The sequence below is a fragment of the Pituophis catenifer genome, unplaced genomic scaffold (assembly GCF_029215685.1).
Source record: "Pituophis catenifer annectens isolate HBS135680 unplaced genomic scaffold, rPitCat1.0.hap2 SCAF_2, whole genome shotgun sequence".
Classification (NCBI taxonomy): Eukaryota; Metazoa; Chordata; class Lepidosauria; order Squamata; family Colubridae; genus Pituophis; species Pituophis catenifer.
The window spans coordinates 75,860,715-75,885,132 of NW_027256882.1; the positions used below are offsets into that span (position 1 = coordinate 75,860,715).

General features: G+C 39.0%; 1 protein-coding gene across 1 annotated transcript in view; it reads left to right on the top strand.

Moving 5' to 3' along the window:
* Nucleotides 1–24,418, top strand: part of FGD3 (FYVE, RhoGEF and PH domain containing 3) — a 101,160-nt gene that overhangs the window by 46,502 nt on the left and 30,240 nt on the right. Inside the window, exons 2-4 of the mRNA XM_070933650.1 lie at nt 11,930–12,055; nt 15,870–16,041; nt 17,148–17,742. Coding sequence (XP_070789751.1) covers nt 11,930–12,055; nt 15,870–16,041; nt 17,148–17,742 — 893 coding nt within the window. The remainder of the gene's footprint in view (nt 1–11,929; nt 12,056–15,869; nt 16,042–17,147; nt 17,743–24,418) is intronic.

Consider the following 24,418-nt stretch of genomic DNA (forward strand, 5'->3'; position numbering starts at 1 on the left):
CGATTAATGATGATGCTTACAAGATTGGAAAATGAGAGCCAGTGCTATTAATATACTCATATAAGGAAATTATTATGGAGAATCTACAAAGGTGGATATTTATGAACTCTGTATCTAAATGGATAACATGGGAGCAAGGAAAATACTGTTTAGATCCTGAAGACTGTTATAAAAATACATACTGATAGACAATCTTCTCTTAGTTATCATAAGATATGGAGTAATAGTGTGCCCAGAGCATGATTCTGCTTTAAGAGCAAGTTTGTCTCTTCAGATTTTTAATCTTTTGAACACCTGTCTAATCAGTTTCATGTACAAAAAATGCATCTACATACTACTTTTCCAAGCTCAGAATTCCACTATGACATTAAGTATGTAGCCTACAACATAAACAACATCCAAAAATACTTTGAAATCAGCTCCATAGCTAATTGAACGTTTAGAAAACTCTTGTGTATCTCTTTAGATGTCTCCATTTTTTTTCTTCTAGTAAGAACTATTGGCAATGACACCTTCAGTGTACCTTTTTTACGGATTTCTCATCCTTCATGGACATTTTTCACATTCAGGTGACCTACTTTCTATTTGAACATGCAGTCCACTTTTCTGAAATTAGTATACAGCTCTTACTAATTACTAATTAGTAATATTAGTAATTAGGAACTAATTACTAATATTATGATTTATATTATTAATATAAATATCCTGCATATTATAAACAGAATGATAACATGGTTGCTTTCTCCCAAGATTCAGGATTTGGGATTTCAGACCCTCTTGTTCCTTCACCCATCTTCTAACCAATGGTGTCAGCAAAAGAGGGCAGGAGGGCACCTCGGGAGGTGACACGAGGCTGGTTCCAGGGGATTATAAATGCTTCATTGGGTGTGGGTGTCTTTCCTGCCGCCTTGAAAGAGGCGGTGGTGAGGCCTCTCCTCAAGAAGCCTTCCCTGGACCCGGCAATGTTGGTAAATTATCGTCCGCTCTCCAACCTTCGTTTTGTGGCGAAGGTTGTTGAGAGTATGGTCGCGCAACAGCTCCCCCAGCACCTGGATGAAACGACGTATCTGGATCCGTTCCAGTCGGGCTTCAGGCCTGGGTACAGCATGGAAACGGCATTGGTCGCGTTGGTTGATGATCTCTGGAGGGCTCGGGACAGGGGGTGCACCTCTGTCCTGGTCCTGTTAGATCTCTCAGCGGCTTTTGATACCATCGACCATGGTATCATGCTGCACCTGTTAGAAGAATTAGGGGTGGGAGGCGCTGTGTTGCGGTGGTTCTCCTCCTTTCTCTCTGACCGGTCGCAGTCTGTGTTGACAGGTCGACCCCGAGGCCCCTCATATGTGGGATGCCGCAGGGGTCGGTCCTCTCGCCTCTCCTGTTCAACATTTATGTGAAGCCGCTGGGCAAGATCATCCGTGGTTTCGGGGTGGAGTACCATCAGTACGCTGACGACACCCAGCTGTACATCTCCAACCCGGATCACCCCAACGATGCCCTTGAAGTGATGTCCCGGTGCCTGGAGGCCATACGGATCTGGATGGGGAGGAACAGGCTCAGCTCAACCCATCCAAGACCGAGTGGCTGTGGTTTCTGACATCCCGATATAGTCAGTTGACGCCATCACTGACTATTGGGGGCGAATCATTGGCCCCCACGGAGAGGGCTCGCAACTTGGGCGTCCTCCTGGATTCACAGCTGTCTTTAGAAGAGCACCTGACGGCCGTGACCAGGAGGATTTTTTATCAGGTTCGCCTGATTCGCCAGTTGCGTCCCTTTCTGGATCGGGACTCGTTACGCACGGTCACTCATGCCCTCGTCACCTCCCGCCTGGACTATTGTAATGCTCTCTACATGGAGCTCTCCTTAAGGAGCACCCGGAGGCTCCAACTGGCGCAGAGTGCGGCCGCGCAGGTGGTAATGGGAGCGTCATGGCGCTCCCATGTGACACCTCTCCGTGAGCTGCACTGGCTCCCGGTGGTCTTCCAGGTGCGCTTCAAGGTTTTGGTTACCACCTTTAAAGCGCTCCATGGCTTAGGACCTGGTTATCTACGGGACCGCCTACTACCACCAATAGCCTCCCACCGGCCAGTACGCTCTCATAGAGAGGGACTCCTCCGGGTGCCGTCAGCCAAATAGTGTCGGCTGGCGGCCCCTAGGGGGAGAGCCTTCTCTATGGGGGCACCTACCGTCTGGAATGAGCTCCCCCCAGAGATACGAAGGATCCCGGATCTCGCTGTGAAGACCTTTTTATTCCATCAAGCGGGCTTGGCCTAATCTCCTCCCTCTTTTAATATGTAAATTTTAATCTTTTTTAAATTATTGGGGTGTTTTAATCTGTCTGGGCCAAAATGATTTAATTTGATTTTATCTGGTTTTTAAATTTTGTGTATTTATGTATTTTATTGCTTGGCTGTTCACCACCCTGAGTCCTTCGGGAGTAGGGCGGTATACAAATCAAATAAACTAAACTAAATAAACTAAACATTTTATAATATGTTCAAATGGTAATAACATTCCTTAAAATATGATAATATATTTTTCCAAAGATAGTGAAATTAAAGAAATGATGCCACTATTAAATATAATTTAATTGATGTATATAAAAATATTTCTGGTTTACTCTAAATTTTCCTAATGGTACACTACAACAACAATTCTTGGCCTATTTCTTTATCCTGCCAATTTAGAAAGCTATGTTGATTTTTGTAAAAAAAAAAAAAAAAAAAAAAAACCTGCTTGAGCATGTCTTATGAGTTTTTAAATAGCTTTTATTTTTCTTTAAAACTAAAATAACATCATTTTCTTTATAAAGAAAATATGGCTAAGTGGTAGCACTTAGTAGACTTTGTATGCCAATCAGGGTTAGACCTGGTTAGTATTTGGATAGGAGAGTACTAGAAAATACAAGGTCTGTAGGATGGATTGGAAAGTTGAGAAAACAACCTGGAAAAAAGACCATGGCAAATCCCAAAATGCTTTTTTTTTCAAGAAGCAACTGGACTTCCTTGTTTTTCTTTGAAGACATTTTGCTTCTCATCTAAGAAGTTTCTTCATCTGGATGACTGAGAATCTCCATAGACATTGACCATGGCAAATATTTTCTAACTATTGCTAAGAAAACCTCACTGGCATGCTCATAAAATTCATAGGAGTTAAGCTCAACTCAACTTGAATATTGCAGAGAAGGAAACTCACAATTCTAGCATTCAAATAATCTCTGATGCTCAATGTGACTTGGGCAGAATAGAGTTCAGGTAAGATGACCAATGCTCTTTCCTATTCCTTGGAGTTCTAGTCTAGAAGACCCAGAGGGGAAGGGGGATTATCTCTGAAATCCAAGCAAAGGAACTTTTCAGGAGGTTTTGTCAGGAGAGGCTCTTTCAACCTCTGTGATTCTAATATTCCAGTCTAATATTGGACCTGATTTTATATATCTGTGTACATTTACAGTTTTAATGGGCTAATTTTAACCTAAGGTATTATAAAACATTTATTCATAATAATAGCTAATTTGGTATAAAATGACAAACTTCATTACACAGTATTTGAAAGCAAAGAACTAAGTTATTGCCAACATCTCCCGTTGTCTATAGTTAGTCCTATACAATACACAACTTTACAATACATTTAGTTTCAAATAGTGATGTGATTGATGACTCTGGGTTATCAAAGGAGATCTAGAGTCATTACTTGGCTGGAAAACTACCTATCCTTATCATATGTGCTAGAAGACTCTGAACCAGAGGTGGTATTCCGCAGGTTCTAACCAGTTCTGGAGAACTGGTAGCAGAAATGTTGAGTAGTTCGGAGAACCGGTAAATATCACTTCTGACTGGCCCCACCCCCATCTATTCTCTGCCTCCCGAGTCCCAGCTGATCGGGAGGAAATGGGGATTTTGCAGTAATCTTCCCCTGGAGTGCGGAGGGAATAAAGATTATACAGTATCCTTCCCTTGGAGTGGGATGGGAATGGAGATTTTACAGTATCCTTCCCCTGTCACACCCACCAAGCCATGCCCACAGAACTGGTAGTAAAATTTTTTGAATCCCACCACTGCTCTGAACCATTTAAAAAGTGATCCTAATTATTTTCACAGTCAACAGGAACAACAAATTAGACAAAATGTTTGAAAATGGTATTATAGAAGAAGTACAGTAAAGTACATATTGGTATCCCAAACGCTAATTATACCAAAAGAACTTATTGATAAAATCAGTTTGAATATGAATATGAAGGCAATACAAAAGGCTGTGGTATGGGATCAATGTCCTGTACTATGCTATGTGAGATGCAAGGATTTTTGCCAACTTAGATGGGCATCTAAGAATTGGCAACAGAATCACAACTGATTAATCTTTATAACATGCCAGGGTTGTTATGGGTTCTGAAAATTTTCATTTGGACTCCAATTTTTCTAAGGCTTATCAAAAGCTGTGATTTTTTTTTTTTTTTTTTGCAGTTTTCTGATGTTATCTGGAATACGGATGGTGTCATTCTCAATGCAGAAATTGTTAAAAGGCTCTGTGATTTTGAGTTTTGTTGTACTATGGCACATTGTCTCAGTTTAAGGAATTAAACATGATTCAAAGAAAATAAAAGATATTTTAGAAGCACAAAGTCCTGAAAAATCTAGATTTTCTGCATTCTCTTCTAATTACTCAAGACTATCTTATGAAATGTATTCCTAGCTATGTAGATATTTCAGAATAACTACAATTGCTGACTAACAAGCAGACCCTTGGCATTTTTCTGAAGCAGCTGAATCTGCATTTTTATAACCTAAATATGCTTTAACTAAGGAACTTAATCTCTCCCTTATTATAATGTGCATGTGCCAATTTTTGTGGTGAGTGATGCTTCATGCCTATCCTGCGGGACATGGTGCCATCTTGCTACAGTCTTTGGAAGAAAGAGCACAGAAGCCTGTTGAATATTGTATGTCAGCCATTCACTTTCTTCTCTGGAGCAGAATTCTGCCTAGCAAGATTCTTTGCTCATAAAACTTTGACATGCTGTCCAATCCAATAAATGACCAGAAATAATTGTTCCCCGTGGCTGCTTAATCATGCAGCTGCCAAATTTTCTGTCCATGATGATTAGGATGAATGAATTGTTTTACCTGAACACAAAGTATGGCCGTTGTTAGAATTAACACATAAGAAGTTTAAAGAAATAGTGTGAATCAAAGAGATTCTGCTTGCTAAGTTTTACTTACCTAATATGGATACAGATGTAGAATATTTTCTCAATAATTTATATGCTGCTTATATGCAAACTCAGAGTTTCTATGACGGTTAGTTACAATGTTCTGTCTCACTCATTCGGCCAACTTGTTGGCCCTCTGAGGGACTCTGGATAATGAAGCACTAGAAGAAAATCCTAGAGCCACATTGGAAAAAGACAAAGAATGAACCTGACTGAGCACAAATGAAAGCTCATTTTAGGGATTATATTGTGGTGATAAGAGTGGCAAAATGTAATTATTTTTCCACTCTTTATCACATCCATAGATAATCATCCAGCAACCCTGCTAATATGATTTAGATCTTATTGGAAATGGACAAGCTACAGGGCTGCTGTAACAAATATTCTGGCTATCTGGTGGATAAAGTGGCTTGGATCATCTCAGAATTGGGCTGTGATAGGCAAGTCCCATCAAGGTGACTGAGGCAACATCTTATGAGTTTAGCTAGGATGAGAGTTAACCTGCTACTCCTAAGGAAATTGCCTTTGTGACTGTGAGCTTAATCACCCATCTATTAAATCAGTGGTTTTTCTGGCTGATGCTGCCTAGGAACATGTAGTAATGGTAACCTCCTTAAGGAAGTGGTGATTCTCCTTGCCTTGAAAGTGGCAGTGCTGCACACTTCAAGAAGTTGAACCCAACAGTCTAGATAATTTTTGACTGGTACTTTAAACTTCCCCTTTTTAGGAGTGTTATCGAGAAAGTCTTGAGCTGCACTTAACAGAGACCCAGAGGAAACTTTATTTAGATCCTTTTCAGTTTGGTTTCAGAATAGGTCACAATGTTGAGACTATAGTTAATGTGTTTGTTAATAATCTCTAGTGAAATTGTGACTGGGATGATGCAAGTGTCCTAGTTTTTAGTTGCTCAATAGCTTCTGATACCACTGATCATTGCATCAAGTGGCTCCACTATTCTCTGCTTTGCATTTATTTTTCTTTCAGTTTTTCACTATTATCTCACTGCTTTTTTTTGCTTTTTTTGCTTTTTGTTCTATGCTGGTCATTTACTTAAATAAAGGATTTCATCAATGTATCCTACCAAACTGTCTATGAAGATTAGAATATAGAAGTACTTTTGGGGGTGGTTCTCTGCTTTTCTGTGTGTATGGCTCTAGGAATATTGATGGGAGATCCAGCCAGAAGCATTTGTCATCTGGGATAACTGAAGGCTCTTGTCTTTCTATTTAACATCTAAATGAGACTGCTAGGTGATATAATTCATCAATCTGGGATCCAGTATCATCACGATGGTGATGATACCCAGACTTGCCAAGTGATGGAGTCAAGGCCTTGACCTAGTGTCTGGTTAGTAAAGACTGAATAGGGAGAGATAGAGTCAGAGTCAACCATATGAAGACCACATTTCTGTTGCTATTTTGGTTACTTTGAAGAATTTTCACTTTGAGTCTTGGGATAGCACTTCCCCATTCAGTACTGCATGATCTGAAGGTGTTCTTAAATTTGTAAGTCCTGCTCAAAAGAGCAAGTAATAACTGTAGCTATAAAATCCTTTGCATAGGTCCATCTTGTGCACCAGAAATACCCATTCCTGAACTGGGATGCTTTCCTGATATCAGTTATGACTTGAGTTATGACTACATGTAAACAATTACAATACTGTCTATATGCAGCTACCACTGAAGACATTTGGAAGTTGGAGCTGGTTCACAATACAGTGCCATGAGAAGTAATGGGCATGCCATGTTATGCCCATGCAACATGTCTGCTTTGTGAGCTACACTGCTTGCCAGTTAGTTTCCTGGTGCAATTCAAGGTGCTGATTACCACCTATAAAACCATTCATGGCATAAGGCCTGCTACCTGACGGACTGGCATTGTTTGCATAATCAGAGAAGACCAGAATCTCATGGTCTCATTGATTAAACAATGGCACCTGATGGGGCCCAGAAAATGTGCTTTCTCTGTTGTTGCATCTGCCCTCTGGAATAGCTTCCTGCCAGAGATCCATATGGTTCCCATACTGACCTCATTTAAAAGGTCATTAAAACATGGCCTTGGATTAGAGTGTGTAGTGAGCCTCTTATAGGATAATGTATATTAAGCTGGACATTTATTCTCTTCTGGATGTGCATCTCCTTTGTTATATGGTTTCTGTACAGTTTTACAGTTTTCTGGACAGTGTAGTATTCTAAACTGCTCTGAGTCAAAATTGGAGTCAGCTCAGAATTATAATCTGAGTTTGGCAGTCTTATATATTTTAGGTAGACAGGCAGATAGACTGACTCACAGACAGACATTGTAGGATTTTTTTGATCAATTTGGAATTCTTACTAAATGGTTGCTGATCTTACTTCCCAGTTTGTTGGTCACCTTAAATTTTTTTCCTGATTCTGTGACTTTAAATTGCACCATTAATTCTGGCTGTTTTAGTCTGGACTGCCTGTTTGTGCATATTTAATTGTTTTCTGGATTTTAAATGTCAACCAGTATCTCATGTAGTGGGCAACTACAACAAATGTCATGAATTAAATATATCATTTTATTTATTTATTAAGTTTTTATGGTGCCCATCTCCCTACAAGTTGACTCTGAGTGACATAAAAACATATAATCTGTAGTTACTCCGTAGAGTAACAGGAAGATAGAGGATTTTCATTGTTATTTAAAAATAAAAACCGGGTTGCATCCTGTGAAAGAAGGATTTGGAAAAAAAATTACCTGAAACAGGGCTGTCAAACTCGTGTCATTACAGCGGCATCACGTGACAGATCGGGAGTTTTTTCCCCTTTGCTAAACGGGGCGTGGGCATGACGCATCTGGCCCATGGGCCACAAGTTTGACAACCTGATCTAAATAATATTGTTCTACTCCAAACAGAATTCCTGTTCTGTCCCCGTCCCCACACACACACAAACAGCCAGCCAGGGGTTAAAGAAGTACTCAGCACACACAAGGTTCGTGATCAGGAACTTGGCAACAATACGATAACCGTCTGCCAAGTGCTTTACTACAAGAAGAGCCTTGGTAGTACAGTGGTTTAATGCACCCTGTTATTAACACAGCTGCCTGCAATTTCTGCAGGTTCGAATCTTACCAGGCTCAAGGTCGACTCAGCCTTCCATCCTTTCTAAGGTAGGTTAAATGAGGACCCAGTTTGTGGGGGCAATAAGCTGACTTTGTATAAATATACAAAAGTATGAAGGCTATTGCTTAACGCATTGTAAGTCACCCTGAGTCTCCGGAGAAGGGCAGCATATAAATCAAATTTAAAAAAAAAAGAAAAAAAGAAGAGGGAGTGTTCCTCCACCAGATAACACCAACGAATACACACAGTTTTCAAAACAGTCCAGCTCAAACATGAAACCTTCAGCAGATTTGGCGTTATACAAAGTGACTAGCCAGAAGTTAGCTTTGTCCATCACAGAGTCTAAATGGCCACCACACTCTCTTATATAGCCTGTGGGGTGTGGTCCAGTGACTCAGCTTAATCCCTGGCACGCCTCCTCATCTGCTGCAAACGTTTATCTCGCCTTCGTTGGCGTGGATCCAGGAACGACTTATCACCCTCATCGCTGTCATCGGAGACACCTGGCTCCTGGTCAATCTCCTCTCCCTCGGCAGACACCTGAGGCATTGCCAGAGAGGAGGGGCCTGGAGAGGGAGGCCTGGCCGGCTCCTCTCCTTCATGTTCGGAGCCTTCTTCCTCCGATAAGATAGGCTCGGAGGACGGAGCCACAACAATTCCAAAGGAAACACTTGCCAGGTTGCTTGGGTCTTTGGTTATCTGAGCTAAGCTGTCTGGTGTCTGTTTTGAACTGAAGGTGGGTGATAGCATCAGAAACACCACAATCAAATGAAAGATTATATTAATATCATAAGAGTTAAGTGATACAGTTTAAAAATTGGGAATAGTTTATATTGCTAACAATCTGACTAGCAATAAAATTCAGCCAACATATAAAAGTATCCATTATGTTGTTATTTGTGTGTAGGGGAATATTTCTGATTCTTCTGTTGGTTAGCTAACCCAAAGATGGTACTGTTTTAATTAGAAATTTCAAGGATCTTGGAATGTTCCAACTCAACTGGAATTCAGTAAGGGGGCTGCCCTTTTAAATTGTTACAGTGTGACTGAAAGTTTAGAGGGAAAAATTCTTAATAGTAAAATTAATTTGAAAGTAGAACCTGTTACACCACATTTCAAACAAGGGCTAGACAGCCAAGTCTCAAGAATGCCTTACCTTGGTTGCCTGGCAGAGTTGAGATTTAGTGGTTTTAAAGGTTTTTTTTTTTCTAAATCTGTGATCCTGTTAGTAATCCAAACCAATATTGTGGGGTATTTCTGATTTAAATTACCATAATTTAATAAGTAACTATTGTATAGTTTCTGGTTGAAGTATATTGCTGTTTTAACTGACATTTGAATTGCTTTTTTATGTTGTGTTGCTGTCAACTCTGTCTTTTATTATTAAGATTGCAAACCTAGGGCAGAGATTTTCCTTATTTCTGTACTAAAACTTGTATGCTTTAAATACGATATCTTTGTAAATAAGTAACAAGTAGCAATGTGTATGCAGAGAGTGTACAAAAATAGGTATAAGAGGAGGTTAATTTTTTAAAATATAATGTTGCTTGCTTTTAGTTTTCACTTAAGATGTAGGTGGTGACTCTTGAAAAGGAAGTGGTTTAATATAAATAACTGGAACTTCAGTGAATTCTGCCTTACACTTTTTAAAGCAACATTTAAGCTGCTCATGAATAGACAAATTCAGTTTAATGTAACAAAACCTCTTCTCTGTGTTATTAAAAAGCGTCATAAGAAAGCCTCAAGGTGACCTATGATTAGTGGTGGAAAACAGGATCTTTGCATCTCTCTAATGGCAACTATGAAAAGTGTACGCTTGTGATTTGGAATGTAAAAGACATAAATAATAGTGTACATTAACTAACATACAAGATGAAATGAAGAACAATAGCTATGTTGTCTGTAAAGCTAAGAGAGAGGGAAAGTATAATAGACCTGAATGAAGGTGGATTGATCTTATATACTTAAGTTTACACAAAAACTGATCTTGAAAATCAATAAAATATAACCCTGCCCTGACCTGACATCCATATTAAGTGCCTAACTCAGTACTTAAAGTATCATTAACTAACAGCTGTGTGAAAAAGCATTGTTGTGATTGCCTTCTAAAATACCATTAAGGAAGGTATTTCTGAAAGTAAATTCTTTCTCCAGGTTGGAACTTGAGCTGAAAAGCAATGTGCCCATCTTTCCTTCTCAGATCCTATGTGCGGTACCTACTCTCAATATCATCATTCATGATGAAAACATCATATATGTTAGTTTTGCCTGAAGTAGGCAATCTTTGAACAATCAGGTCTTTGAATTGTATTCAGAAACCTATTCACTGCCTACAAACCAGTGTTAAATGATAGTGGAGCTTCTTACCTGCCATAGAATGGCTCTGCATTGTACAAAAAAAATGTAGCTTCCATGCAATCTTTGAAGGAATCTTATATAGAGATAGAGGAAGATGGAAAAGAAGGTACAGGTGTAAGTATGAATGGAAGAGCTGAATTATACATGAGAAAGTATGAATTGGTGTCACATGAATTGGCGTCATCTGTTGTCTGGTGATAGCAATTCATAAGTTAGTGAAAGTTACATATTACCTTTCAGTGAATGGTGAAATATTGAGCTTCCTAATAGAGTGAAAAAAAATTACGTTAAAGGGTGACTCAGAAGTATGTGGCGCTACAGTGATCGGAAACATGAAGAAAGATGCTAGGGGTGGAATGATGAAGTGGCAAAGTTTGTGACTTGAGGGAAAAAAGGAGGAGAATGATAGAAATACATTGTGAATAGAATACATAGAATAGCAAATGTAAAGGAATTTTATCATTCTGGGAATGAAAACAAAGTTTCTAAAATGCTACAGAATATGAAGAAATGGACATTTGTATGTTATCAAATAAATGATTACTATCTTACATTACTAAAGAGCCATAGTGGCGCAATGGTTAGAATGCAGTATTGCAGGCAACCTCTGCCCACAGCCGGAGTTCGATCCTGACCGGCTCAAGATTGACTCAGCCTTCCATCCTTTGAGGACCCAAATTGTTGGGGGCAATATGTTGACTCTGTAAATCACCCAGAGAGTGCTGTAAAGCACTATGGGATGGTGTCTAAATGCTATTGATATCTTCCCCATGAAACTAAGACTCGAAAAGAGAAGTAATGGCAATAATAAGACTCCTTTCACGGTAGTCAATGATAAATGAGACCCCCTTTGAAGAAATGGTAAAAGCAAACAAGTAAATGAGGGTTCATATACCCAGTTTCCAAGATTCTGTAACCTAACCCATGCAATAAAGCAAACAGTAGGACTGTCCAATACATGCCATGCAGCAGAAGTCAATTACTCCTTAAAAAAATAGCACATTTTCCGAATGACATGCAACTGCTATCATGAAGCCCTGGGAAAGGAATATTTGGCTTAAGAAATTACAGCAGTACATGACCATGCATGTATGGAAAAAAACATTCAGTTTTTTTCAGTTTTTCCATTCAAAACTGAAATGTTGGACAGCTTTAATCTATAGCCCTATCAATTATTATTTTAGTATCACTCTTAATATTGGCTCAACTGTTGAATCAAAATATCAAAATAAAATGAAGAAAAAATTAAACCATAGTTCTTTATTTTATTCCAGGTTGTCCTTCTGCTTTTCAAATCAATGGTCACATTAAGTCAAGAACAGTGCTGAAAACACGTGGTGAGTTGCAACACAGTGAAAGAAAATCCCAGTTGGCTGAGAAATATCTGTTAAGACCCCAAGGTTTGTATCTCTGTCCTTCTTTATGAATGTGGTTTTTATGTCATGTTTTAAAATATATACACAGTTACAGTCATCTATCAGGTGGTTTTATGTAGTTGCATGAACAAGATAATATAGATGTATCAAATGATTGCAACTAAAGTTCATTATGATATTATAATTATGTAGGGACATTAGGTTTTGTTGGGGTTTTTGGCTTCTTTTAGGAAGTTAATTATGATTACTTTACTGTTAATTTAACTATGTAGGAGAAATTAATTCTGATTCATTAAAATCTGTAACTTCTAGGCATTTGCAAATGTATGTGAGCAATACGTTTTCTGAATCTCAGGTAATCAGTAAATAAAATAGAATAAATGATGTTAGACATGGAAATCCTGTCCTTGTATAAATTTACTTATTTAATTAATTTATGTTAGTGTCCAGATAAAAATGACTCTGTGCAGCCTGAAGAAGAGAAAAATCAACTACCACAAAACAAAACAAATAATAACCAAGGATTGGCATTTCTTTCTATAAAACTTCGAAAAAGAATATCTTACAGTGAGAATCACTTAACCTCTGGCCCAACCTGAGTGAAAACAGTTATGTCTTCAGTACATTATAGAAGGCCAAAAGGATCTGGGGTGTTTGGATTAGCCATTGCTTTGATAGATCTGATGTGGCAAGTAGAAGATATGCAAATAACACAGCTCTAGCACCATGAAGGACTTCACAGATAACATCCAGCACCTTGAATTTCACTTGGAAACCTATTAGCAACAAATACAGCTTGCAAAGTAGTGGTGTACCCTATTTCTAAAACAAGCCAAAAACTACCCATGCTGCTGTATTCTGGACCAGTGGTAACTTCTGAGGGGACTTCAAGGGCAGACCCACATAAATCTTATTACAATAATCCAAACAGGAGATGAATATATTTATTTTGTCTGGAAGCTGGATGAAACACAAAATTTTATGTATAGAGAAATACAAACAATCTGTTGTAAGTAAATAACACCTTTGAACTCTAGGGAATGTGAACTGGGGAACTCTTGGTGCTTGCTGAGAATAGAAGTTTACTGTATTTGTAACAGTGCTGGAAAATATTGTTTCAGGAAGTGATTGAAGGACTAATTAACCTAAGGAGGTAACCCAACTTACAGTAAAACCTCTATTTAATGGACCTTGACTTCAATTGTGGAAGACAAAATATGCTTATACAAGTAGTGCTCAGTTAACAACCACTTGTTCAGGGATTGTTCAAAGTTATAACAGTGCTGAATGAGTGATACTTACAACTTGAAGTATCGAACAATACCAGTACTCCTGTGGTAATTTGAAGGTTGCAAGCCACTCTGGTAAGCAATTTGCACTCTCAGCACTTTTTTCTCCACCAGCTACAGGGCTCACTGTGGTCATTTGCATACCCTCTGCCACCCAGCAGCAACCATCTCCTGGTCCGTCGCATTTCCATTGTGCCCTAAGGGCCACCCATACAGCCTCATGCACTCTTCCTCTCCCAATAGCAGCCATCCCTCTCCATTGTACTTGTGCCAGCCACTTGTGCATCATCCTCCACCCAGCACCAGCTACTTACCTGAGCACCAGCCTGTTTAAGAGCTGCCAGGAACTTGCAAACTCCTACCAACCCCATTGACTTTGTTTATTGGAAGCTGGCAGGAAGATGTGAGAAGGTTCTCACTTAACAACCTTCAATTGTTGCTTAATAATAACAGCGGGAAGTGCTGGGATTGCCATTGTTAAGCAATCTGATCATGTGATATTGTACTTTATAACTACAACATTTAGAAAGTCTTCCAGAAAAGTAGAATCTATTCCCCAAACAACATGGCTTCCCAAATTAAGTTAAAATTAGCAAAATCTCATGAGATTTTGAATTATTTCCTGGGACAGGGAAGTCAGCCATTGGGCGAGAAGCTTCTTTAAATCTGTGCGTCTCTATTTTGGTGCAAAAATGCCCTGCAAACCATATTTAGATCAAACATTTTCAGAATTGTTTCAGTAAATGGCTAAATCAAATAAAATTTAGCAAGAAAAACAGGCTGCTAATCCTTTAGCAATATGCATTTAGGTAAGGAGACAGAGCAAGACTCCTCACAGATTATATTTGTCACTGTTTCTCTAAATACTTACTGTACTTTCATTCTTAGTTACTTTTGCCTTATGAAATTATGACTCTCTATGAATAACTCTGTGTTCTGAGCAGTGATAGGACACAAAAATTCATAACAATGTGTCAACAGTGCATTTTAATGATATCATTTGAGTTCCAATGAAATCTCTGTATCTGACCTAATGATCAGTCCAGCTCAGCTCAGCCTTGGGACCCATCAGCCCATCAATTTGATTTTCAGTCCAAGCAACTTCTCTCATTAGTGAGGGGCTGAGAACTTGTTTAGTTTCTCCACACTGCTGGGAATTCAAACTGTTGATCCTAGTACAGTTTGGTTCTCATGTTTAGGCATCAACTCTAATTATCCAGTACATGCTTCTTGCTTTTAGCCTTATTGAATTCTTAATAACCTGTTGCATTTCAAACTCTGACCTCAGAGAGATTCTGACAGTAATTTCTATTGACAGAGATTGCCATTTTCAACCATATGTATTGTGAAGACCTTAGTACTATGGGTGATGATTAATGAGAAGTATTTCTCATTCTAATATTCTAAATTTGCTTTCTCACTAGCTTTTGTTGTTATTTTGAATTTTTCTAAAAAATCCAATTGTCATTTGTTCTTGTCCCTCCTTTTGTGTAAATGTCTTCTTTAAATTCAAACCAAGTCTGCTGTTTTCCAAATTTAAATTCTGAATCCCTGTTCAGTTCACTTATGTTGCCCTTGTGAAGTGAAATATACTTTGACCAGATTACATAAAAGCAGGACATTATGTTTTTTAATGTCTCATTTGCACACCATACAGCATTCTAAAATTTTGAATGCTTAGCATTTTTCCCCCATTAAGCAGGTCAAACCTGAATGAAACACAGGTATTGCAGAGACAAATAATTGCCATTAAGTCTCCTAAGTCACTTTTTCTGTTTCTAGTTGAAGGCTTGGTTAAAGTTGCTTTCAGCTGTAAGAAACAATGAAAACACATGACCTCGTTGCTAGGGGTTACTGCTTGGAGGCTTTTAAAAAGCACTACTTACTTGCAGGCAGGGTGAGAATTTCACATGGATTGCTGTGTTTTGAAAAAAAGACCAACACAGTGGGACTGAAGTGCATATGTGCTTCATTGTTCTCTTCTCCCCGTCACAGACAAGCAGCAGTACATGGCAAGTGCTTTTGTCACAGTAATGTGTTCAAGACTGCAACAAAAGAGGAAGGATATTTAGCATATTGTACTATAAAGAGTTGGGGGGAAGGGAAAACGAGAAATGATGGGCTGTTTTTAATTTGCCTTTTGAGGTTCCAGAAGAATGAGCATGGGAGGATAAAAAAAAAAAATCTTTGAAATATTCCATGGCTTTAATGTAATCATATTCAAAATGTTGGGTCACCACTTCTTCAAATGTTCAGCCCTGCATTAACGAGTATGCTAGAAGTTTTGCTAATGGCAATGTCTTTGCACACTGTATATCCTGTTTAGCAACCAGGAAGTGGTCACACTTGTTCTGTCAGAGTTGGAAGATACTAGCTTAACGTGAACTCGTACCACTTCACTTAAAACCAATGTGCTTATACTTGAAAACAACCTAATGTTACATGGCTTCAACTGTTAAAAACGAACAATGTTTCCAGGAGCACTCGACTTTTGTTCTATATTAGCTTTAAAGATGAAAAAGACTTTACTTTTGATTTTGAATTTTTAGTACCTCCAAAACCTGTTCATCTTCAGCCTGCTGGACAGGAGAAGATTCCTCCAGCACCATCTAGGCCTTTACCAGCAGATCCAAAGTCTTCAAGAACTCAAGTGCCTGAAGGAGAAGCCACACATGCCTCAGCAGATATAAGCAGGCTTATTGAAAAATTTGAAGAGATAAGGTAAGAGTGTTTGGTTAATTTTCCTGTCAGAATCTCTTCATTTAAAAAATTTTGTTAAAAAAAAAAAGCTACAATGAAAGTGGAATAGATGAGGCATACAGTCCTTAAATACAGAAAATGGTAGTGATTTGATTATAATAATGACGGTTATTATAATATTTACTAAACTGGGTCATTTTAAATCACCTGGTGGGGTGATTTAAACCTATCTCACAATCAATGGAGGCTTTTAAAAAAATGTGGAATACTTGTTTTCATATAAGTAAAAGTGATTGACTTAACACTTTTTAAAATTCTTAATTTATAATGGGTTGTAATATTGATGAGTGGCCAGCCAAGAGTTCATGATAATATATTTCTGTACCCTAAAAGTATGTTCCTGTTTGATCTTTTATTGATATAGTTTGCTTGAACTACATGGTTAGGCATTCTTTTTATCCTATAAAGAATACTTATTTAAAAATTTGCAGACTTGTCAGAAAACTGAGAAGTTATGAATATGTTTATATTATAAATGCCTAGGAAGTGGAGGTTTGTCATGATAGCATAATCTATAGATGCTGGGTTTTGTTTTTATTTTTGGAAGCTAAAAATACATACTCTAACAGCTAATTCCACTGAATGTATTGACTTCCTCAATATAGCTCTTAAGATTCTAAAAAGCCAAATTTGTGGCTTTTATTTGTTCCTTATAAAAACTGTAAACTATGAGTTTAAATATATTTTTATGAATATTCATTGCAAGTTTATATGATTATCCATTCAGATATTCTTAAAAAAAAGTATAATGCTTTTTAGCTATATTAATTCAAGGCGAAGAATGAGGCTTAGAAAGACAACCGAATATGTTTTGGTGCTGATGTAAAAAATTCAGATTCTGTCATTACATTGGTTTAATCAAACCACTGAAAATTTGCTTTAGTAATACTTTAGTAATAAACCACTTTTCCCAATCCAAAATTAGAGGTGGTCCTGGAAACTTAAAAACTTGGTACCATAATCTGTGATAGATTAAAGATTACTTCAATTATTGTTTCTTCACAGTCTATGACTGTGAGGTCCTAAAATCTGTCATATCAATAACCTTGAAACTTTTTCATTTGCAGGCAACCCACACATGTTGGTCAAAGAAATCAGATTAATTTAGTTTTTAAGATGGAACAAGAACCAGATTCTCCTGAACAGCATTGCCCAATTGTCTACGATTTGGTGGCTCCCAGCACTTCAACAAATGAAAATAAAGAGCTGGATGAGAGTGGGCCTAACATCTTGTGTAGTCCTGAAGTGTCTAATACAGACCTAATGAAAATCAAAGAACTAAACATAGATGACACCACAAACACTGAAGATTCTACTAGTGTGCCCGTCAGCAAAGCATCTGTGGCAGTGCACAGCCATAAGGACACATCGGTTGAGTTGAATAGGAATGGCAAAATCCCTAACAGAGATAGTGGAATAGACAGTCCTTCTTGTAATGTAGCAGGAGATAATTTTCCAAACGAGGAAGCTACAGAACAGAAAAAAACAACAGGAACTGGGGATCTAGCTGAAATGGACAATGACAAAAAACCTGTCCTGTTTTCTGCCGGGGAACAGAAGAGAGACTCTGCTCAGGATGAAGACAGCGATATAGACGAGGGAAGCAGTGAAGAGCCAGAAATAGCAGAAATCTCCAAGCTGGAATGTGTAGATGTTAACAAGGTATTTTTTTTTAACTTCTGCATTGCTGTTATTTTACTTTCAGCACATTCTAGCATACATAAAGTTGCATTATACTGTCATGCATAGTGTATAGACTTAGCTCAGTATTTCTTACTACTTGGCTACTTATGAGTTTGTCCTTTTTTTTTTTTATTCAAAGCATAGTTCTGATACCATGTTATTAGCTTCCCTTCTCATTCTTTACTAATTCCAGTCAGTATTTTTTGCATATTCTGTGTCTAAGTGACTTTTAGAAATAAAATATATAAATATTATTGACCAGTACATTTAAGAAACATACATATAAGTAGACTGTTAATAAAATTCTTGTGTATGCCCTGATGGTAGTAGTAGTAGTAGTAGTAGTAGTAGTAGTAGTAGTAGTAATAATAATAATAATAATAATAATAATAATAATAATAATAATAATAAACTCAAGATCTTGTGGGACTTTAGGATTCAGACTGACAGGCACTTGGTCCACAACACACCTGACATAACAATAGTTGAAAAGAAAAAAGTATGGTTGCATTGCAATACCTGGTGATGCACGAATTGAAGATCAGCAGCAAGAAAAAATCACAAAGTACCGGGACTTACAAATTGAAGTTGAGCGACTGTGGAAAAAGAAATCGTGTGTTGTCCCGATTGTAATTGGGGCCCTCGGAGCAATACCCAAAGGGCTACCCTGCTATTTAGAAATTCTAAATTTGCCGGACTTGAACATTTTGACTCTACAAAAAACCACCTTACTCGGAACAGCTTACATCCTCCGACGATACCTTAACAGTTCCTAGGTCCTTGGTTAGGACTCGAGCTGCTGAGCTATTAACCAGCCTCAAAGGCTGTGAATCTCACTAAAGATTAACCAATAAATAATAATAATAATACATTTCAAAATTTAAGAAAAAAAGACTTTAGCAAATTATTTGCTGGATATCTTTTGTTTTCTCTGCTATTTAATCTTTCTTTCATACCTAAATGATGGTAGGTCAATTTCCCCTTTTTTTTCTAAATAGTTCCAACTTCCTTTTCGGTGTTCGGGTTGTTTTCTGACTGGTGTTTTAGGTGTCTTAAAGCTCCTCTAAAGGGTAAGAACTAAGTTGTTCAGAAATTGACTACAAAGAATGCTTGATAATCATTAGAACATCCAAATATCTAATAGAAAGGGCAAAATCACATGGATGAAAATTGTACCGGATCTGAATATTTACAAAATAGTCCAGACAAATGGATGCATGTACTATAATTTTAGCATAGCTATTAATTTAAAGACATGACATATTTTTCCATCAGAGATAGTATAAGTAATTCATGAGCATTGGTTTAGGAGGTAAGTGTTTCTGTATTCATATACACCAACTTTTACACCAATCAGCTTATGAATATGACTCAGAAGGCCTATAAACATTTATTTTGATGTTATGGTAACCAAGGCAGTATAAGAGTGGTAATTAAAGCAAAACGTGGAAACTATTCTAAACATTACAAGCTCAGAATGTGTGTTCTTGCTTTGAAGCTCTTAATGCATGAATAGAATAATTTATAATATAATGAAAGTTATGGTGGCAAATCCTTAATTTGCAGTTACAACATCAGTCATATCTTTTTTGTAATTGCTTGTATTGCATTAACTGAATTATTCTTAAGGCAATATTGCCCTTAGCATCGGAGGCGATTGTTTATTGTTATTTAACTATAAATATATGTGGCAATGCACATAAAATGCTGACTGGTTTTATTTATTTCAATATATATGGCTACCCATTTCAAATTCATGACTGGGTAGCTAACAATAATTGAAAACACCAAACAATAAAAGTTAGCAAAACTCATGTAACCTGTAGCTGAGGTAAAACCCAAGACAGGTCAGTACAGCTATTGTAATAAGGTTAGGCACACCCCTTGATCTTAAAGTCTGCTGAAAAAAAAAAACATGGCTTTAAGCTTATGGAACTCCAATAGAGTCAGGACCAATCTAATTTCTAGGGCAGGTTCTCAACCTCAGCAAAATTAAGATATATGGACTTCAACTTCCAGAATTCCCTCAGCTGGTGCCCCCTAATAGTTGAGACCCAGAGCATATCTTTTTTGCTGTGTCTAATGGAACAGGGAGCGATAGGCCATCAATAATAATAATAATAATAATAATAATAATAATAATAATAATAATAATAATAATAATAACTTTATTGTCATTGTATATGTGTACACAGTATACCCATACAACGAAATTTACTTAACACCCAAAGACCAGTTCCATTCATGAAGCACTACTACTTAGTAGTAGTAGACTACTACTAGACTACTACTACTCACAGCTGTATACCAGCTCATCTTCTCTGGAAAAGATTTTATGTTGCAATGATAGGAATAGGAAAAAAAATCTAACTCTTACTTTTAGTACCTTTATGTGGAAAATTAAAGTTTCTCCAATTTTTTTGTTTTACTCATTTGTTTCCTTCATTTGCCAATGAAGATTCTCAGTAATCCAAGTATGGTTATCCCAAAGGTGCTTTTTCAAGAAGCAACAAGATTTTGTTCTTCCTTGAAGATGTTTCGCTTCTCATCCAAGAAGTTTCTTCTGTTCACTGAGAACTGAAGAAGCTTCTTAGATGAGAAGCAAAACATCTTCAAAGAAGAACAAAGTTTAGTTGCCTCTTGAAATAGCACCTTTTGGATTTCACCTTCATTATTTTCTGCTTAGAATCCATCTGACCCTAAAGCCTTGACAGAGACCCCTATACATCTGATTTTATAACTACTAGTTTTATATCCAATAGTTGGAATGTCCAGATGATTCATTTTTTTTTGACAATTAAATTTTTGGCACTGGCCCAAAATAAAAAAATATTCTGCTCTTGCTGCTATTTGACAACACTGCTGGATGCTCTCTGTTCTTTTCGCTTCAGTTAAAAACTGATTTGATGCTAGAATAGGAACGGGCAAATTGATCCATTTCTAGTTCAGTTTTGCAGTTCTATATTGATTGATTGAATATTGTTAACTCTTAGTGTTAACTCTTTGTTAACTTTTAGTGATCGCATAGATAGATTTTCTCCAAGAGTATCTCTCATTAAACTGGTCTTTCAGGTTTTACCCATAACTGCTACAGCTGAGTTTATCTATCTTTCTCCTAGTAGGCCTCGTCTCTTTTCTTCCACCTTTTTCAGCATTAGAGCCTTCTCCAAAGAGCCTTCAGAACACAATGTATCTGAAGTAGACTATGTTGAACCTCTTAATTTGTGCCTCAAGTGAGAACTGTGGGTTGATTTTTTTTTTCATTGATTTAGTTGTTTTCTTGGATGTCTAGAGTGTTTTCAGGAGTTTTCTCCAACTTGCAGTTGTATAGCTGTAAGTGTACAGTACTTGGTGCTCTCTGTTTGTGTGCTTGTAGGCATTTCTGCAACTTTATTTCATTCTATTATTGTGAGAATGCATATGTGTGTATGTGAGTGATCTAGACATCAGAGGATACTTCCAGGGAGGGAAGAGCAAAGAAAAACCATCACCTTTTCTTGAGTTTATTAGAAAATTTTCCTGAAATATGTCACTGTACTTGCTGTTTATATTATTTTTTTCATTTATATGTACTAAAAGGAGAGGAAACATTCTAAGAATTTAAATGATCTACTGTAGAACCAGTCGTGGTATTCAGCTGGTTTGTACCAGTTCAGCCAAACCAGTAGCTAACTTTTTGTGCAGTTTGGCGAACCGGCTGATCCCACCACTGGCAGGCCTGGCCCCTCCCCTCCCAGCCCTTCTTTGCTTGGTCTGAGAAGGTAAGGCTGACAGCGGGGGAGGGAGACCCGCTCTGGGCACACCATGCTCAGCTGAATGGCTGCTTCGGGGGCGGGGGGAGGGGAGAAGGCGAGGCTCAGATGCCTTTTGGACCCAGCTCTCAGCTTCTGTGGAGTTTCTGGGTGGGAGGCCTGAGAGAAAGGTCCAGGCACACAGCCCTCCACGATTGAGCCCTTCCCGGGGAGCAAAGCCTTGGATGACTCTGTCCCGAAGGCCTCAAGGGACTCCAGAGTTTCCATGTGTCTCTGCCAACCCAAAATCCCTGCCCTTCAGATCCCAATGGGGCCAGTGCCCAGCGGCAGTGCTCTTGGGCACTCTTGGGCGGGCGGATGTCCCAGGGCTACATGTGCACACGGTGCACCACAGCAGATTCGGTCCCAGCATGGTGCTCTCCCCCGAGGACTGCTCACTTGCCCACCCACCGGAAGCAGTGTGTCCCCCTGTTGCAGGCTGGATGTGGGACCCAAAGCAGAGAGGAGGTGAATGGGCAGCAGACCCACGGAAGCCAACAGATGGGCCTGAAAGGAGGTTGAGTCTCACTTTGTCCCCCTGAGGCAGCCCGCACCCTTCAGCGGCCCAGAGTAGGTCTCCCTCCCTCACCATTGGCCTCACCATCAGTGGCATTGCAAGCAGCGGGGGAAGGAGACCTGCTCCAGGTCAGCCGCACTCGGGAGTCAGCATGTTGGTTGCAGTTGCTTGCAGGGGTTTGGGCTGGAACTGTGTGTGTGAGGGGTCAGGGGGAACGTTCCCCTTCATTGGTCTTTGTCTGAATGGGTTATTCTCCCCCTCCCCTCATCTAGAACCATTGCATTGCAAACCATCCAAGGATTATACAGTAGCCCCCCTCCTAAGGTGGCTCCTACGGTTACCATGGAAAGAGTGGTGGATATAACTTCTCGCACACACCGAGAAAAGAGGCAGCTGCAAAAATTCCGTTCCTGGGAGCTCCTTTGCTCAAGAGACCGCGCAATTTGCACCACGCTTCCAGTGAAAACCAGCTGCGAGTGTAGTTGCTTCTGTTATCAAACTTGCATAGTTGGAGATGCAAAACAAGAGATTGCAGCGGGCTGTCTGCCCAGGCTCTGACAGGGAGCTGTCCCCATGTGTTCACACCCCTGCAACTCACTGGATTGGGCTGCACTCTCGGAAGGCCCTTGACGGGGTGGGGGACTCCCTTCTACCCCGGGGTTCACTTCTTTTAGGCATGGGTGGTGTCACCACCATGCTGCCAGAGCAGTGGAGCTCTGCAGTGGCTCAACTCAATTTCTGCCACATCACATATGTTGTCCTGTAGTAGCTGCTCGGCATTTTCCTTTCCGCCCTAGACTCCTGCAGGAGTCTGCAAAAACGGCATCGGACGGAGGGCGACACTCCCGCCACCACCATTTCTTACCTGGCCGAGAAAAGTTGAGGCCTGAGAAGGGAGCCTCCCCAGCTGCAGCCAGGTGAACTTCCTGCATGCCTGCAGTTTTGTGCAAGGACAGACTAGGCTTCTTGCTGGGTTTTCAAAGCTCATGTACTTCCTCTTGGTGTCCCAGGAGAGAGCTTGAAGGAGACCCCTTTGTGCCTCGGGGGTGAAGGGGAGAAGAAGCACGTCAAGTTGGCCATGCCCACCCAGTCACGTGACCACCCAGCCACACCTACCCAGCCAGTCATTAGGGCAGAGAACCAGTTGTTAAATTATTTGAATCCCACCACTGTGTAGAACCAAGGTAAAACTCAAGCTATAAGCAACTAGTTAGAAATGGGAAGGTTGTCCTTTCTCAGGTAAACTTTTACAAAGAGGAAAAGGGCAGCTCCATTTTGCCTTTGTTCCTTTGTCTTCCATCACAGGAGATGACACCTCTTCCCAATCTACCTCCCTCCAGATGAAAGACACATCCTAACCTGGAGAAAGGTTTGAGGATTCAGAAGTAAATAACCATCGAAAAAAATGCAGTTAGATACAAATTAGGAATTTTTAGAATTTATATTATGGACTGATCTAATCTGTTTATTTGAATGCTTAGTCCTATTTCATTCTACCTGTGTATGTGTGCATGTTTCTTGATATATATTCATGCCTAGAGTTGTCAGTAAAAGCCTGAAAGATTCATGAGATCTTCCTTTTCCTTTTCACCATTATTTTCAATCCTCAATTAGCCCTTGTCTTAATTACCTAATCTACTTAATAAACCTAGTTTTCTGGGACTAGCAGGCTCATTCTGACAGGGAATGTAGCCTATTATGATTCCATATCAGTCTGCCACTTGGAGAAGTCAAGAGCAGAGGAAACTTCCCACATTCCTTCTCCTGCGACCAGGTACAAAGAGGAATTTTCTTGGTAACGAGTGGAAATTGTAAGCAATTGAAAAGACTCTCCAAGAATTGTGAGAGAAGGGTATAGGGGCCGTTGTCTGAGAGAGCCAATGTAGCCAATTTACCACATACCTGTGTGTCCACATACTGAACAAATCTGTATTAAGTTACACCTTGCTGGTTTAAATCACCTTTCATTGATTTTGTTTCATGAGAGTACAGTTGTATAGTTCTTACAAATGGTTTAACTTTAACAGTAAGTCTAAAATAACTCTGAGTTCAGATATTTTCTCAGTGCACTTTATGAAAAGTAGAGATAAGTTGGTCTTTGCAAACATTTGGGGGAATAGTAATCATTAATATTTTCCATCTTACCACTATCTTGGATCACACCGTTGCCACTGTGAAAATGGAGAGATCTTGGTTTTTTTTCAGTGAAAATAGGGGATTGATTCCTTCCTTCCTTCCTCCTCCTTCCCTCCCTTTAAAGCAAGATCAGGAGCACTGCTTAAACCTCTTGGGATGAATCATTGATTGCTTTTGGTTAATCAGTCAGGCCAGGGGAACTATATTTGAT